General features: G+C 44.5%; 1 protein-coding gene across 3 annotated transcripts in view; it reads right to left on the reverse strand.

The window, feature by feature from the left end:
* LOC115374152 (low-density lipoprotein receptor class A domain-containing protein 4-like) overlaps nucleotides 1-15693 on the reverse strand; it is a 194162-nt gene that overhangs the window by 34919 nt on the left and 143550 nt on the right. Inside the window, exon 1 of one of the 3 annotated variants that reach the window (XM_030072926.1) lies at nucleotides 7407-7881. The exons of the other annotated variants lie outside the window; for them this stretch is intronic. Within the exon in view, the coding sequence (XP_029928786.1) occupies nucleotides 7407-7500 (94 nt within the window). The 5' untranslated portion in view covers nucleotides 7501-7881. Of the gene's footprint in view, nucleotides 1-7406; nucleotides 7882-15693 lie in introns of those variants that run through there. 3 annotated transcript variants of the gene reach the window in all.

The following is a 15693-nucleotide window of genomic DNA, read 5'->3' on the forward strand; positions in this document are numbered from 1 at the left end:
TGTGTATCCTAGTCAGCGGCAGTGTAACAATCACATGAGCCTTGAAGAGGTCTGACATGTGACCAGGCGTGTGACCAGCAGACATGTTGGACTCGTAGGACTTTTCTGTGACCGCAGGCTCCTACTCTACCTGGAATCCACAATCGTACATCCAGACTGTGTTCAGATGTAATCTAGCTGGATTACTTTTACATCTCACATTAAAACCCGTCTCCATACACACTGAAATCACATTTGTCCTTCCACTTGCCAAATTTAAGATTGCCTTGAAGGTCACCATCCGCAAGTGTCCTGACAACAGAACTATCAACACAAGCTGCCTGTTTGGTTTGCATGCAGATTGTAGAAAGCTCTGCATTTTCTGTTTGGCTCTGAGCACTTTGAGAGGCAGTTTGGAATCTCAATCCCCAGCATGTTCTGGTGCTTTTACACCAAGTTTTATTTGATGTTTCTCTATTCAAAGAGCCCAAGACGCATGTTAATGTCAGGCAGAAAGGGGGTCAAAGCTTCTTATGTATGATTGATCAAATACCAGCACTGACACAGAATTCCACTCTTTCCATTCTCATTTTGTGACTTATGATTTACTGTGTTATTAACTTAGACATTTTGCTATGACTTAACAAGTAAAACTAGTCCTACTTAAACAGGCAAAATCCAAGAAGCTGGTCTAAGTCCTTTGTGATCTGTTGAACCCTAAAAACACCAAAGGTAGCCAGGCAAACTGATTATTTCTGAAAACGTCTTTAAATTCTGTGTCAGTATGGAGGGTACTTTCAATTATTATTAAAAATCACAGTGTCATGCAGCTCCTTGCTTGTTCATTGTCAGTGTAAGGTCAGGGATGGTTGTACACCATCATTCTCTTCTCTTGTGTTGATAGATGCGAGCTGAAGTGTCAAGTACTTCTGTCTGCCTTAGTAAAAGGAAATTTCAGTGTCAGGATATAATGCAAAATGTTTTCTACTTTCGCCTGTGGCTGACCAATGCACGTTGCTCTTGCAGTCGGGATACAAAATGATATCTAGCAGCACTGTTTTCCCCAATAAAGACTGCTGCGGGATCACGGAGAGCCCTCTCAGCCCTCCCTCCGGGTGTCCCTGTCACACGCTACCCCACTGGCAACTTTACCACTTAAGCCTCTCCAAAATCCAAGGAAAACCCTGAATACCATTCGAGGAGACGTATCATTATGCTAGTGTCTGGGTGTTCTTGCACACATAAACAATCGGATTACCCAAAATCTGACAAACAGCGGGCGGCACAGTATTTCAGCTTGATTTTTTTTTTTTTTTTTTTTTTGTAGAGCTTCATACGATGTGACACTGCATTTGTAATCTCAAAGCAATAATCGGTGCTTTGTTTCCTGTAAGGAAGGAGACGAGACACACAGCAAGACGGAGTTCACAAAGGGTAATAAACATGCCAGCCACTTCATTCCTCTGAATGCTGAGAAAAAAAGAAATCGGCTAGGAGGCAAAAAGCATAGTGTGCCTATGTGTGTACTGTCTGCCACAGTGTGTCTGGGGGGCAGAGCACGCTGATTGACTGTAATGTGTCTCGTCCATGTCCAGGGACCTGCAGTCATGAGACGCAGAGCAGGCAGCACACTGATTCATTCACCGCAGCTCTTTAGCATCTCAGACAGTCAAACTGAGTGTAAATAGATGTTGACCGAGACAGCAGACAACCAACCACCCCCCCCAACACTCACTCACACACACACACATACACACACACTTGACGGATGGCCTGTCTTCAAACACACTAGGACTACAAATCTGCCCTGGTCCCAAGGGCATTTTGGGAACCATGGGAGGAGGGTCGGTGTGTATGTTTGTATGTGTGTGCGTGTGTGTGTGTGTGGGGAGGGGGGTGCACAACCTAGACACAAAGGGAGTCCCAGCAGCCACTGACGATGATGTGAATGCTAGCTGGGGCTGGTGCACTGAGCGATGGTGGCGCTGCTAGGACAAGTGGAAAGATGTGCGGGTTGACCTTTCCTCCGCTTTGGACTTTTTAAGTTGCCGTCTCAACTTGACCTGCTCGCCTGAAATGAGCTAAGCTGCATTTTTCCACAGCGTTCGTAGCTTAGAGCGTTGTCAGTTTGATTCCAAAAAATGGAGCCTACAAGGCTGCAAGAGAAGAATGCTGGGGAAAAAACACTGCGTTGTGGTCAAGCCGATTTAGGCGAAAAAACAAAACAAAATTCGTGGAATGAGACATTTGCTTGGCACACAAGTGCGCTGAGAGGCCGAGCCCTGCTTCATATGAACCTACTAGTAGGCAAGTCAGCAGGGATGTACTAGCACAGTACAAAAAGCACAACACAAACAGCAGCAAATAATGCAAGTGAAAGCAGGTTAACCAGAATCCTTATAAGATGGAAATGCAAGTATTTTGTCAAAAAGAAGAAAACCTGACTGGAAAAACAAAGCCATGACAAATCCTCTCTCTGCTCCCTCCTGTTAACATGGCATGAGGCAGCTTCACGTGGCCTACAGTCAACCCTCCTGGACATAAGCATAATGCTCAACACCACAGACACAAGGAGGAATCGGGTCCAAACAACCAAGTCATCACACCTCCAGCACCACATCTATACTGCTGGAGCTGGGAAAAACTATTGCCTTTAACACAGCCGTTTTGTTTAGCTGTGAGTCTTTAAGTCTCGCTGTCCTTGAAACAAGTGAACACATCTTATGTGTCACTTGTTTCAAAAGCAGTTTTCACCTGTTTAGGCTTTTCTTTAAGTGACACTATCTTTCAACAAAAGGCAAATCACTTCACTAGAATCAAGATAATGGCACTTGATTCAAAAAGTCTTGCATGAAGTTCATTTGCATTGGAAGCAAGTACAATTATCTTAGCCTCCTGGCATTTTCTTTTCAGTTGTTTTAAGAAAATTAAGATTTAAAGACTCAATGCTAGACTAAATGACTTGTTAAGAGGGATATTTTTGCAGTGTAAGGATTAGTAAATGGGACAAAAATCAATGTGGATTATCAAGTCTGCTGTAACACGGAAGAGTTTGACAAAAAGCCTGGTGATCACAGCTATCAGGAAAACATACATTTTCTTCAAATGACTTGAAAAAAATCTGCATTTTTTGCAGTGTGGGATTGCACCAGAAAGGGCAATGTGAGCTTAAGTCAGCCAGGCCAGCGCAGTGCAACTGCAGGTCAACTTCATGGTGTAAAAACACCCAGCCTCTATTTAAAATTAAAACAAGGAGCTCTTTCTTACACCCCCCCACCCCAGTTCAGTCCCACTGTTCACTGCTATAACCCTTCAGCTCAGGAGAGGTGGCAGGCTAAACAAGGCACCATTGAGAGACACTAACCAACTCAAGAAATTCCCTGTGAAATTAATTACAGGAGCACTGATCGCAAAGAAATCTGTCTGGGAGAAAAGAGGAAAGAAGAAGAAGAAGAAAAAAAAGCGGTTATTTGGTTGTGTTTGCCACTCCCCTCCCCACAGCCCCAGAACTCCTATTCACACTTGTAGTTTTGAAGTCTCTTTTTTTCCAGACTCATTATTAGAATTCATTAATAATAAACTAAATAAAAAACAAACTAATTCCAAATCAACAACACCTCCACAAACAAACCAAACAAAAAAGAGGCAAAAAAACAAACCCCAAACAAACAACAAAGAGCTTAGCGAGAGATTGGATTGGCTGTCTGGCTGGAGACTGCAGGGTAAATATTGGCTGAGCCTGAGTGTGGCTCTGTGTGTGTGTGTGTGTGTGTGTGTGTGTGTGTGCATATATATCTGTGTGCGGATGCATGTGCTTGTGTGTATGTGCGTGTGTGTGTCTGCGAGAGAGAGAGGGAGAGAGAGAGAGAGACAGAGAGAGAGAGAGAGAGTCAACAAGTAGCTGTGTGTGTGTTTGGCCTGAGGTAGTTGACAGATGACCCTGCTGCCACCTACACACTAACACCACTCATACACAGCTCAGGATTACAGCTCAGGCCGTTTACATCCGTCTGGCTGGCTGGCCCCGGCTGCAGGCAAACTGCTACATACACACAAACACAGACAGCGACTCAAGTCTCTAACACATGCACCAAAGCATTTCCCAAGAGGCTAAACGGAAGTTCATGTATACTGCGATGCTGTATGTACCGCATTTGTCACCGAGAACTACGTCACTGGGATGACTGTGATGATATTCCATATTGTGTGTGTGTGTGTTTGTTTTTAAGGCAGCATATCTCTAGGGAGCGGCATTTCATAACTTATTTTTTTCTTGCAAGCTTTATCGACGGTTAATCTAACAAACAAAATTCCATTTCAAGGTTGCTGACCTAATTTGCCAAAAACATTTCCATCTTGATCGTCATAAAATCTCATTTTCCGAAAGCAGTGAATTTAAACTAGAGCGGAATGATACAGACAAAGCCAAACATCATGATATCTTTGACTGAATACCTCAAGATTGATACTGTGATCGTAACAGAGGGTTAACTATAGGTGTTTTTATGATATAGTCGTCAATAATGTGGATATGATGATCAAACAGGTAGAGGCAAATAACTGAGCAGCTGCAACAGTCTGCACCCCTTTACTGTAACGCAGCCTTTAAAACCAGGAGGAGACATCACTTATGTCACATCACAATATTATGATATCCAAAATCCCAGAGGATATCTCGTTTCCAGCTCAGTTTGACTTGTTTCAGAAAGATTTTGGAATCAACTGAAGTTATCTTGAAATACTATCAAGATGATGATGTGTGTTTTAATAGACGCCTTTACACAAGTTTACTTGCGCTTGAAAGAAGTGAAATTATCTGACACAGGTGACAGATTTCCTCCTTTTTTAAAAGAGAGAAAGGGATTAAGAGTCAACACTAGAGTAAGGACATTTTTTGCATACCTGCCTATTGTGGTTTACACCACAGTGACTATATCACAAAACTAGACCAGCACATTCCTACAAAATTAGATTCCTCCAGTAAACAACACTTATCACTCTGGGTCCAAAATGTCACCAGGGAAAGTTCAAACTGTAAAAAACACAGAGCCTTTGCTAGCAGACTGCTATGCAGCTGCAAGACAAGACTGCAGGATGCGCTCTGTACAAGTGTACAACTAGATTATGTGAAGTTACTGGTGTTTGGCCTCAGGCCGGTATAACACCACACCTAAGAGATAACTGCACTACACAGGGAATATAAAGGCAGCAACAGCTAGAGACTCAGTGTGAGTAAGAGCCATGTTAAGGGTCTCTGTCTCTCACACTCTACATGAATCCCCCAGTGTGGGCCGGAGTTCGATTCCTGGCCGCGACACTGCCTGTGCTGTGATCCCTCTCTATGTTTGTAGCCCCCTTCTGTTTTCCTCCTCCTCTGAATAAAGAGGAAATACACCAGTGAGACCGCCCGCTCCGCTTTAAAAAAAAGAGAGAGAGAGAGAGAGAGAGGGAGAGAGAGACTGTAGCTCTTTTCTTCAGCCAGAGAAATCATCAAAGCATGAGCTACATTATTCAGCCTTGCCGAGTCTGCATGACAACACAGTCGACAAACAAGAGCTCTTTTCAAACCAGACGGCCACTACAGTAGGACACAGCTATTTCAAACCACTTGTGAATGGAGCTCCCTCCGACTAGTGAAGCGTTCAGATGATGGAAATACATTGGCGTGTATGCAAAACACCAAACACAGATATTATTCATGCGTATTCTGGAACGCACCGTGCACACCAATTTGCAGGAAAAAGAAATAAGCTGCATATATCAATCAACAGCAACTATCAATTCACACCATTTTTTGTTCATTTCTGGCACCACTGTTTATTCCTTTCTGTCTGCCTGGTTATCCAGTTAACCTGGTTAATCAGTTTAGAAGTCTCGGACGGTATGAGGTTCTCCTGTATTATCTAATTAGTGTCTCTGCTGGAACAGTATGTGTGGCTGGGGATGCATGACTTCATGCCTGAGTATGTGTGTGTGTGTGTGTGTGTGTATAGTGTGTCAGCATGTATGTGTGTGTATGTGTGTGTTTTTCCTGGCCAGCAACACATGATGATGCCACAGAAAACGAATGGTGGAACACCAGTCAGACGTGCACACAGACACACACACACTTCTTGGTTACAATGTGGCGTCAGTGCATCCATGCTCTGCTGCCAAATCTAAATCTAATATCCTGCATTCACCTCACGCTGCCCAGGCCTGGCCCCGGCCCCAATGGAAATTACACATCACTGTAACTCTGTCCGTCTGTAAGTCTGTCTGTGTGCCTGCATGTCTGTCTGTCAATATGTCTGCCTGTCTGGCTATGGATCTGTCTGCCTGCCTCTCTGTTTATATCTCTGTCAGTACTTGTCTGGCTGCCTGGTTATGAATCTACCTGCATGTCTGCTTATGTATCCATCGCTCTGTTTCCGCAGCCGTCTCCCTGTTTATTTGTCTTTGTCTGTCTGCCTGCGTATCTGTCAGACTGGTTACGTATACTATCTGTCTGTCTGTCCGTCTGTCCCCTCTGTTTCTGTCTGCCTCTGTATTGCTACCTGTCTGCCTGGATATGTGTGTTTGTCTCTCAGCTCTTGTGTCTGCCTGCTTTCTCTCTGAGCGCTCGGCTTCAGCCGTAAAGAGGAACATCTGCAGTGGATCCAGCAGGCAGCAGCATTAGGGCAGAGCTGATAATGATAGTTTCTCTCTGGGCTACTCAGAAGGCAGACAGACATAACATACCATTCCAGCGTTTCCTGTCTGCGCTGACAGGCAAACTATTTAACCCTCTGTGGTGAGCCCTGATAGCGTAGGCGCAGCCAGACAGGGCTGGGGCTAAACCCCTAAGAATCAGGGTAAAACAAAACCATTTTTGAGAGGAAACTTATGGGGGAAACAAAGCAGGAAATTTAAGATGTGAGGAAGGTGAGGCAAAAGTTCAAATGGAGGAGCCTGAATGGGAAAAGAACTAAATCTTCAAAACATTTGACAAGAGTACTACGCAAAGATCACAGCAAAACTATATATCTCTGCAACATATATATTACAGCAGAACATAATCATACTATAATTTTAAAAAAATACCACCAAGTATGACAGGGTCACCACAAACTCAATATTGTGCACCACATACAATCATTAAGTGCTAAAATGACATTACAGTTATACCAAGTTGGATGGAAAAAACACCATTAGTCCTAAAGTCATAACTGAGTGCCACAGACACACTGCAAACCCTGATACGGATATTATAATTACTACATTATCATGAATTTTTGGTTATGGGGAAACGGCCGATCGCAGAGTTAACGGCAAAACAGGTTTAGATAAATAAGTCCAATTTACGGTCGCTCTCTTGTCACATTGCAGAGTGCACATAAAACGGGATTAGGCTCCAAACTGTCCTGGCAGGTTTTCATGATCAGGAGAAAGACAGCGATGTTACTCACATATCTCCATTCCCTGTGGCTGGGAAGCGGTGCAGTTGCAGGAGCAGGTGACATTGGAGTTGCCGGGGCCGCCAGGGGCCGTTAGGTTTTGCATGGGGCTGGGCAGACCGGGACACCGCTCCGGGGAGAGAGCCGCCGCCACCGTCGCGGCCCCCCGACGGGAAAACAACAAAAAACTTCCAGGCAGCGGCAGCAGAGTCCGCCGCTACGAGTAAATCCCGACGGTTTAGCACTTAGTCTCCTCGTTTCTTATCACGCCATATTTGTGAGAGAGCGGCTCGGAGAGGGAAACAGTTAAGAGAGCTGGGAACGAGCCGTTTCCTCGGGCTAACGCATTGTACAGTTTTTCCGCTCCTTCCTCCGCCGCTGAGAACAGTTGTCCTTCCTCCACTACAGCAGAACAGGCACAGCGGGCTGAAGCCACGCCCACACAGAGACTGACAGCCGCGCTATCCAATCACAAGGCCCCGGGGGAGGGCCCGGCACCGGGATAAAACGTGCTGCATTCAGGTGCAGTCGGAGACACTATAATTCAGAGTAAAGAAAGCGCCCCAACAAAGTGGTTAAATTACAAAGGCGACAGGGAAAGTCAGAATTTTCAACAAGCGAGTCACAACTACATACACGTTGCATTAACAAACACTGCATACATGCATGCTAAAAACTACCACCGACCGTATCATTGTACATTTTTAACTGTTTCACTCCACTATCAGTTTTTCCTGCATGAGCGCTATGTGATTTAGTCACATGGCATAATGTTTAAAGTCTTATTAAGCTACTGTTAGAGAACAATTTTGTTTGGCAGGGCCCCCCTGTTTCGAGCATGCGTGGTATGGTGTTGTCTGATGTCAGTAATGAATATTCATGAAGGTTCTTGCATATTTTAACTGCTGTATGCATTAATTGACTTTCCTGCGAGCTGACAATTCATAAATATTATAATTTATACAGTTAAGTGGTGTTCCCATTTAGTAGATTTGGGTTTCCATAAGATGGATATGAACTATTCTTATAGTTAAAACCAGGGCCTCTGCCTCAAGTGCTGCTGGAAATAACGTAATGAAGCTGAAGTGCACAGCAAAGTAGGAAATATGATTGAAAAAGTTGAACTTCCCTAAGATACTTGAGTAGCCAATATGTGACGTTCTACAGCTTGTCCTGAGGGGAAAATGAAGACTAGAAACAGAAATCCTATCAACAATTGACAGTAAAAGTGATGTATACAGTTCACTCCACAGAGTACGTTGACATTCTGCAGATGAGTGCACACTGCTCACTCCCCCTTCTACAAAAAGTGATATACACAACAACTTTTAGGGAAAAAATGAATGAAAACATCAGCTAAATGCCTGATGCATATTCTGTCTTCATTCTACTTCTGCAACACAAAAAGCTCTGTACAACTTGATTTGTTAAAAAAAAGAAATAAATAAAGAAGACAAACTCTTCTCAAAACCAGTTTTGAAACAGAATCCATCTTGTTATTTTTTTTGACGAAAAGCACGTCAATGTGCAATGAGATGCATATTTAGAACTTCCTGACTTAGAAACTTACCGGGAGCACTTGAAGGCAACAAGCGAGGGGACATGGGATAGGGGTTTTGTGTATGTGTGTGTGTGTGTGTGTGTGTGTGAGGGCGTTAGGGGGGCTGACCTGACTCAGAAAGCTAGCAGACGGCCGGGTCATGGTTGACAATGGCTGTTGGAGAGGAGAACAGAGGCGGAGGAGAGGGAGGGACGGGACTGGTCGGTCTGGTGTGTTATTTGGGGAGGGAGGGGAGGAGAGCGCTTCGGGTTTCACTCCCTCATTACAGCGGGCCACAGCCAATGGAGACGGCTCTTTGAAGGGGCTAACCTTGAGGTGACCCCCTGCACTGGCCTTGTGGTTCAGGAGCACATGTGCAGCATGAGAGGCAAGACCCCCGCCCCCCACACCCAGCCATCTCCCCCTCCTCCTTGCCCCTCAACATCCCCTCTCACTCTAACACCCCCCCCACCTGATCCCCCAACACACACACACACACACAAGCGCGGGACTGTCTGCAGTCTATAAATAAACTAGGGCTGTTCAAATCTTCGAGAGAGCGTCTGACTGTCACTCTAGACCAGCGGCTCCCAAACTGGGGGCCAGGGACCCCTGGCTGTCACTGAAGAGGTTCCACAGGGTCCTCCAGAAAAACAAAATCTAGTATTATTACACATTATTAGGCTACACAGTTTTTATTTTATTTTAGGGTAGGACAGAGAAAGAAAAATAAAGACATGTCCGCTCTGATCAGTTGTCCAGTTGTAAACCAATTCATGTACAACAGCACAATTCTTCTCAGATAACAGTCCATAAGAGAAAACATGATGAAACAAGGTCCATGGCCCAAAGGCTTTTCAAAGACAAATGTGTGGGAGCCCTTACCCCAGACTAGATGTTACATTTTGATTCTGAAAACACCAGTGACTAAAAAAACAGCCACACTGAAATGACCCTCTGTGAAACAAAATGACTATATAGGACAAGCAAAGAGAGACATCAGATGTCATCCATCAAGTGCCACATCACCAGCCGCGTTACACATCCAATCATGTGAAAACGCGGTTCTTGATGACTTCCAGTGAATCACAAACTTCTCCACGAGTGAAACGATGATTTTAGAGGAAGAAAGGAAAAGAAAAAAGAAAAAAAAAAAAAAAAACAGACACATGACCCTGACACAATTAAAGAAAGAAGAAAAAAACGTCTGACAGCTGTCATAATTTTATTGAAGCAACAAATTGAGGCACTGCCGTCTTGTCAGCTAAAGCAGCGATATCAATTGAGACAATGAGGAACGTTTTTTTTTTGGGCCTTGATGGGAGGTCACTCTCACATCCTCAGACACACACACACACACAGAAACACACACACACATATTCCCGACATGCAGTCAAGCTCCAGACGCACACTGACTCAGACGCACGCACACCCACAGACACACTCGCACACACACATATACACCATCTCTCTTTATCCACCCCCCTTCCCCCTCTCTATTTCTCTCTCACATACACACACACAGTCTGTCTGGAGCGTCAATTTAGTCCCCTGGGGAGCAGGCAGGGTGACACCACTAACAGACCAGACCAGACCAGACAGCCAGCAGACAGATAAATACTAGGCACTGCTGAATACCAAATGCACTCTAGTCTACCAGCTCCCCTACCATCCCCCCTGACTGCAGTCTGCATACACAGCCTCCCTCTCTCTCCCTCTCTCTCTCTCTCTCTCTCTCTTTCTCTCTCTCTCTCGCTTGGGGAACGTCTGTCTCTGCGTATTTGAGGAATACTAACTTTAGGTTGATAGGTTTAGCATGCTCTGTATGTGTGTGAGGGTCTATTTTAGGAAACCTAACTTTGGAGGGGGCTTTCCTGCTTGCACAGGGGGTTTTCCTGCACATTAGCAAGTTCCCTGCCGATTACTCTTTGTCTCCTTTTCGTGGCCATTTGAGTCAAAACGTGGCACATTGGTGAGACATGTACCCAACAAGACATCGTGGAAATATGATCGGGATTTACCTGAGTGGGTTGCAATATTCAAAGTAGGTGCTGTCCACAGAGGAAACACCACCACCCTGTGTATGCACTAAACCAGCACTATCGGTGACTTTGCCACCTGAGCCTCAGTGTATGTGTGTGTATCTGGGGATGTTTGGTTGTGCTTGTATGCACGTTTCTCTATGTATATATAAAAACTGCAGAAATAACAAGACTTCAAGCTAGTGTGACTACTGGTGAGCTCATACGCAGCAGTCAGATGACGTAAGAGTTAAAAAGGGAGACTCTTTTACTCAAAAGCACATTTTCATGTAACATATTCTCTTGTCCTGACATAGATGCTTAAAAATGTTTGGTTGAGGTGCCCACAGAGAGATCAGGGATGTGACCAAGACACTAAAACAGCAGAAAACAGTTTGTGAACCTCTGTTAGGGGTGAATGTAAGGTGCACCCCTCTTAACCCCCCCAAAAATCCAATTCATGTAACCCAGAGTGAGTTCTCCATCTGTGGATGTGGTGCTGCAGGGGCAGGCTGCTTCACAGCGCCATCTTGTGGCTAAGCTGGGAAAAGGAGTATTCGATGCAGCAAAGGCATCCCAAACATGGACTGGGAAAAAAAAAAAAAGTTCCACTTCTCTGGTGTCTAGCTCAGTTCTCCTCTCCTCTCTTCTCTCTCACTCCATTACTTCTGAAACGAAATCCCTCTCCCGGGCATGAGTTAAGCTTTGAATCAATTACGCCCCGTCTTCATCAAAAACCACAAGGGAACACGGAGGAGGACACAGGGAAAATGAAAGCATCCCTTCCTACCCTGACTTCATACAGATTTACTCTGTTCTTGTAAAGAGACTACAAGGCTAAGAAAATGTGCAGAATTCACGCTCTCAGCACAAATTAACCATGCAGCATAGTGTGCAGTTTAAAAAGGAAAGTGCAGATATAGTCGTAAATGTTCAGTTTTTCCAGTTTTCAGAAGTGACGAACATCTACTGAGATATAAGACAAAGTAAGATAAGATCAAAACTGACAGACTGCAGCTGACTGAGGCGCCTTTAAACACCGAGTGCATAAAAAGAACATGTATATTTACATGACACTGGGAAAAAAAAAAAAAAAAAAAAAAAAAAAAAACACTGTAGCAGACCAGCATCTCTCCTAAATCATTACTGCAGAAATTTCCCAACACTTCCTCTGGTGAGTTTAGCCCCCATCATGGGACCTCTGTGATGGATGTGTTTGTACGTGACGCTAATCCATTTTGGCTCAAACATAACATTTTCAGTAAGACTAATAACTTGAAAGACTGTGACTTCTGCATAGAGTCAGTATGTCTGAATGCCATCCAAATGTCAGAACAAAAGATGGATATGACTCAGCCATTAATACCAAAGCTGGATAGGATTCATGAATTAACCGCAATGCATCTCAGCAGCTGACAAAGCTGAAGAAAGAGAGAGACAGAGTGAAAGAGTGTTTGCTCAGGCATTGACTGTAGCTCCACGTCTTCAGCGGAGCGCTAAGTAACAGAAAGGCCACTCCAGACAGTCAGATTGCAGAGTAGCGAGCTGCGTTCAATAAAAACGTCTGGCATGCCACAGCATATTTGCTGCTTCCTGCCCTTGTCTGGCTGCACTGCCGTGTCATATCCTGTCCGCACAGGTGCACCAGCTGTCTGGCTTCCCACCCCTGTCATTTCTACACACACACACACACACACACACACTCGCGCACACACACACACAAACACACGCACACCTAGCTTCCATCCCTGTCATTTCAGCATCACCCCTCCCTGCCTCTCTTACTGCCGCAGGCACCACTGCAATGACACCACGGCACTCGCTGAAAAGTTGTGTTTATTATAGAGAGACAGACAGGGAGAAAAAGAAAAAGAGAAAGGAGATTAAGAGAAACAGGCCGTTAGACAATGCCTATGTATGTGTATGTGAGCCTGTGTGTGTGTGTGTGTGAGAGAGAGAGAGAGAGAGAGAAGGAGAGACTGTGTGTGCCACTTTTGGGCCGTGTTGAATGAGAGAAAGACAGATTGAAAAATGCAGATCAAGAAAGAGATAGACAGAGCCCAAGGTAGAGGATACCTGACTGAATGACTGAATGAATGAATAAATTAAGAGGAGGAGAGGAGAGGAGAGAAGAGAAGAGAAGAGAAGAGAAGAGAAGAGAAGAGAAGAGAAGAGAAGAGAAGAGAAGAGAAGAGAAGAGAAGAGAAGAGAAGAGGAGAGGAGAGGAGAGGAGAGGAGAGGGAGAGGAGAGGAGAGAAGAGAAGAGAAGAGAAGAGAAGAGAAGAGAAGAGAAGCTGTAAGAGAGTGAGAGCAGAAGCAAGAGAGGCAGGGAGAGAGAGAGAGAGAGAGAGAGACAGAGAGAGAGAGAGAGAGAGAGAGAGAGAGAGAGTAGATAATCAGCAGGTATTGAGCTCTTTTCACCCCTGTGGTAGGGCCCTGCTGAGCATTGTAATGGGCTGTCTGCCCAGCCAGGCCGATGAGCTCATGTCTGGCTTTAATGCCAATCTCCTGGACTGGCACAAGACTCGGCGGGGCGGGCACAGCGGCAACACCGCCGCAACACCACCCGCAACACCGCCGCTACATCGCCGCTACACCGCCACTAGAGGAAGGACAGAGTACAGCCAAGAGAAAAAAAGAAAGACAGGGAAAGAGAAATAAAATTGGAGAGTGAGACCGTGTGTGTGTGTGTGTGTGTGTGTGTGTGTGTGTGTGTGTGTGTGTGTGTGTGTGTGTGTGTGTGTGTGTGTGTGTGTGTGTGTCCCAGTCAGCCACTTCCGCCACAACACTGATAAGAGCCCCAAACCAGACGGCAGTAATCACACAGCCAGTCAGACACACAGCAGCCATAAATGTGTGTGTGTGTGTGTGTGTGTGTGTTTAAGAGGGTGGGAGGGAGGGATAGAAAGGAAGAGTGAGAGAGTGTGTGTATGTGTGTGTGTGTGTGTGTGTGTGTGTGTGTGTTTTATGCAGTGATAAACAGTGGTGATTACAGAGTGTGGATGGTGCAGGTTACAGCCTCATGCATGATAGCCCTTTATTAAGATGCTACAAACACACACACACACACACACACACACACACACACACACACACACACACACACACACACACTCATTCACACAACGAAAACACATGTGACACTCAGACATCAAATCACATGCTGTATACTATGCACACCAGTATACACATACCTACACAAACACACACATCCTATAAACTGAGACACAAGCACACACTCTTTCTTGAGGCCACAAACCTTGTACAGCCTCGTATGTATGTAAAACACGTGTTACCTGTCACATGCTGCCGTACACAGATAATCAAAAAGCTAATGAAAAAAAAAAAAAAAAACACACAGAATTAATGATTCAAACACCAGGAACTGAAACAACCATGTTTTGACTGGGAAAAACCGGGTTCATCAGTGAAAATGATGAAAACTGATTTGTGAAAGGCCTGCAGGTCTGCTGGTGCGTTCAAACACTAGTGAGGAGCTCCGACATCCCTGAACTCTTAGTCAGCAGCAAACGAGCAGGACATTCATGAACTGTTTTGTAAGAAAATCAAACCAGAAAGGCGAATCATGAGCAAGTATGTACGTTGTGAAAAGGATTATTTACATTTCAGTGCTTCATTCTCTGAAAGCATAATGACTGTTTTTATATGCATACTGCATTTTATATGTATCTCAAACAAGTTTTTCCGGTCTCTGCTGGCTGATATTAGCACAGCACCAAAATGAATAAAAGTGGAGGGCTGTCTATGAAGAGAAACACATTAAAAATAAAAAAATATATAAAGCATTATTTTGAGAACATTGGGTATTAAGGTTAGATATGCATGCTGTGATATTATACTGTTACCATGACATCAGACTACATATCATTTAGATAATGAATGGGATTTTGGATGCTGTAATGGCATAAGTGATGTCTTTTCCTAGTTTTAAAGGCTGCATTACAGTAAAGGGATGCACTTTTCGGAATTTCTTAGACTGTAGCTGCTGCGTTATTTGCCTCAATCGGCTTGGTCATCACATCCACCTGTCCACCATTATTAATGGCTGTTTATTAAAAATCTCTTGTGTGTAAATATCTTATGAGAGCACCCAAGATATCTTACAATAGCACAATATCAGTAACAAAGGTCTTTGGTCAAATATATCATGAAATTTATTTTGTCCATATTGCACGGCCCTTGCTGAAACATGAATAGAAATTGGAACTGTTCTTTAATGATCATAAAAAATATTGCTACGACAACACGCAACATTAAACGGTCTCTATACCACCGCAGAGGAGTGCGTCATTATTTTCCTGTGATGAAACCTTAATAAACAACTGCTTGAACACCCATGCTAAGGTGCTATGGGCTCCTATATTCTCTCTTCCATACATCTCGCACAAAATGTCACAACAGTAGCTACCGCTTGTGAGGCCAGCAGGTTGGGAACAGATGGACCGTCATATGAACAAGTCACAGCGATCCAAACACTCTGAGCACTCCTCCTAGTCTCGGAGGCCGTCCGGCTCCCTCCCCATAAAAAATCCTATAGCTCCCATATTGAGGAATATAATGAAAACATTATATTAGGTGAGAGGTGCTGTGCTAGGAGCTTGTGCTAACAGATGGATGGCGGTGTGAACATGTTGCAGCACCCCAGACCCGCTACCACCCTGGCAGAACTTAACATCACACAGGTTAACACGACCGGCGAGCGAACCCCGCCTTGACC

The sequence above is a fragment of the Myripristis murdjan genome, chromosome 16 (assembly GCF_902150065.1).
Source record: "Myripristis murdjan chromosome 16, fMyrMur1.1, whole genome shotgun sequence".
NCBI lineage: Eukaryota > Metazoa > Chordata > Actinopteri > Holocentriformes > Holocentridae > Myripristis > Myripristis murdjan.